This window comes from Ixodes scapularis, unplaced genomic scaffold, assembly GCF_016920785.2.
Source record: "Ixodes scapularis isolate PalLabHiFi unplaced genomic scaffold, ASM1692078v2 PGA_scaffold3__209_contigs__length_174095766, whole genome shotgun sequence".
Taxonomy (NCBI): domain Eukaryota; kingdom Metazoa; phylum Arthropoda; class Arachnida; order Ixodida; family Ixodidae; genus Ixodes; species Ixodes scapularis.
The window spans coordinates 154,449,589-154,452,498 of NW_024609868.1; the positions used below are offsets into that span (position 1 = coordinate 154,449,589).

General features: G+C 55.4%; 1 protein-coding gene across 1 annotated transcript; it reads right to left on the reverse strand.

Annotated features, from left to right (window-relative positions):
- Positions 1 to 333: 333 nt before the first annotated feature.
- On the reverse strand, positions 334 to 1,317 carry LOC121837335 (uncharacterized protein K02A2.6-like; the record flags this gene model as incomplete). The annotated part of the gene is made up of 1 exon (XM_042292933.1): positions 334 to 1,317. A coding segment is annotated over one exon (984 nt), but the record flags the coding sequence as incomplete, so codon positions are not given.
- Positions 1,318 to 2,910: the final 1,593 nt, after the last annotated feature.

Genomic DNA, 2,910 nt, shown 5'->3' on the forward strand with positions numbered 1-2,910 from the left:
GATGTACTAAACACACGAACATAACACCCCTTCCCCCTAAGTTCAGGCTCAACACTCGGCCAGCGCCAGCACAAAGTCTCGCAGGCGGGATGGGGCTTTCCGAGCTCGCTGCGAACGGCGCAGGGTCGCTGGTTCAGGATCCCCCTCTAGTCCTTCCGGCGACACTGGCCGTGGTGCGGTCGTTGGCACAGGTTGGGACGTGGTTGTGTTGCCTGCAGAGGGTTCAGCCGTTGGCTGCTCTTCCAACGAACTCTCGGCTGGCTCATTGCTCACTTGCCCTGGAGGTATCCCTTGCCGAGGATAAACTTCCCTTGGTGATGGCCCTTGTGTGGGTTAGACCTCTGGCTGTTGTTCTGTTGGTGCCGGTCCCTCGCTTGTGCAAGGCGCCATTGCCCGGCGCCGGAGCTGGTCAACGTGCCGCCGCAACACCCTGCCATCTGGGAGGGTCACTTCGTAGGAGATTGGCCCGGTCGCTCGGCCAATCACAGCGGGGGCCCATGGGGGGCCACGGCCATAGTTGCGTGCAAATACAGGGTCCTCAGGCAGGAATGAGCGTGGCACTGGCAGCAGTCCTGTTTGCTGGGATGACTTGGCCGGAGCCCGGTCGGGATGCAGCCGGTCCAGCATGGTCGATACCCGCCGGCCCATTAACAGTTCGGCCGGTGATCGCCCCGTGCTTGAGTGTGGAGTTACATGCTGCTGTAGCAAGAAATCTGCCAGTCGCCGTGACCAATCTCCCTGCACAATGCGCGACAGAGCCTCCTTGGTGGTTCGCACCATCCTTTCAGCCTGGCCATTTGTAGATGGATGAAAAGGTGCAGATGTCACATGGCGGATCAGGTTGGCCTCAAGAAACTCCCGGAACTCGGCGGACGTAAATTGAGGCCCATTGTCCGACACTACTGTGTCTGGAAGACCATGTGTTGCGAACAGCCTCCGTAAGGCATTGATCACGGTGAGCGATGTCATGGATGACACTGCGATGACCTCCAGCCACTTTGAATAGGAGTCCACTATGATCAGGAATGTCTTTCCTTGGAACGGCCCAGCGAAATCAATGTGCAGGCGACACCACGGCGCCCGGGTCGTCTCCCATGGATGGACTGGTGCTCGGGGCATCTCTGGCTGTGTTTCCTGGCAGGGAGAACATCGTCGCACCCATTCCTCGATAGCCGCATCCATTCCTGGCCACCATACATAGCTGCGGGCAAGTGCCTTCATCCGAACAATTCCTGGATGTCCGGCGTGCAAGGCTTCGAGAATCCGGGACCGTAGCTTCAGCGGTATCGCCACACCGTCACCCCACAGTAAACAACCTTTGTGGGCAGACAGCTCATGTTGCCTTGACACGAATGGTGTGAACTCAGATGTGATGCTGTGCCTTGGTGGCCACCCCTTCCACACCCAGTTGAGTACACGAGACATGGTACGGTCCCTTGCAGACTGTGTGGCGATGTCAGCGGCTTGGAGTGGAGGTTCTGGGAGCATGTCCAGGAGCATAATGATCTCTGCTGGGGCCGGGTCGTCCTGGTGCTGTTGCATTAAGGGAATTCTGCTGAGGCTGTCTGCGTGGCCCAGCCGCTTCCCAGGCCGATGGAGGAGAGAGTACTGGTACCCATTTAGAAAAATCGACCAGCGCAGCATCCGTGGTGACAACATCTGCGGTGTCTGACGGTCTGGGGTGAACAGCCCCAGAAGTGGCTTGTGGTCCGTGTGGATCTCAATTTGGCGGCCCCATACGTAGTCATGAAACTTTTTTACACCTGCGACCACTGCAAGCGCCTCCTTATCAATCTGAGCATAATTGCGCTCGGTGGTAGACAGTGTCCTGGAATAGAATGAGATAGGTGCTTCTTTCCCATCAGGCATGTGGTGACTCAGCACAGCTCCTATTCCGTATGGGGAGGCATCACAAGCCAGGATCAAGGGTTTATTTTCATCAAAGTGTGTTAAGACTTGGTTGGATGCCAAGAGCTCTTTCACCGCATCAAAGGCTCTCTGTTGTGTTCGGCTCAGGCCCACTTAGCATTCTTGTTCAATAGACGGTGCAGTGGTTCTGCAATGGTTGCCTTGTGGGGTAGGAAAGCATGGTAGAAGTTGAGGAGTCCCAGGAATGCCGGTAGTTCAGTCTTGTTTGCAGGGCATGGGGCATTCATGATGGCCTCGGTCTTTCCCGGTGTCGGATGTATTCCCTCAGCGTCAACTCGAAACCCTAAAAAGTCTACTTGTGTCACACCGAGTTGGCATTTTTCTTTCTTGACCTTGAGCCCTACGGCTTGAAACCGCCGTAGAACGTCACGCAGGCGAACAAGCAGTTCTTCATGTGAGGCTCCAGCAATAATCACGTCATCAAAATAAGCGATGACACCCGGTAGTCCCCTCAGGAGGTTTTCCATGAGACTCTGGAAGATGCCGGGTGCGACACAGACCCCAAACTGAAGCCTGCGGACGCGGAAAGCTCCCCGATGAGTTACGATGGTCTGGGCCTCTGCTGGTTCTTCGGTCACTGGCAGCTGCTGATATGCCTGTGCCAAATCAAGTTTTGCAAAGATTGTGGCACCTCCAAGGGCTGCCAGGAGATGGCTCACGACTGGCACTGGGTATGCATGTTCTTGCAATGCCCTATTAATCGTGCACTTGTAGTCTGCACAGATACGCACATCCCCATTTGCCTTCAAGGGCGTGACAATAGGTGTTTCCCATTTAGCTTGATCCACAGGCTCCAGCACCCCTTGTTGTATGAGCTTGTCTAGCTCGGCATCGATTTTTGGCCGAAGAGCAAAGGGTACTCTTCTTGCCTTCAACCGCACGGGCATGACCTCAGGATTGAGTGAAAACTGCACAGGTGGTCCTTTGTAGCATCCCAACGCTCCTTCAAACACGGACCCAAATTCTTAAGGATGTTACTGA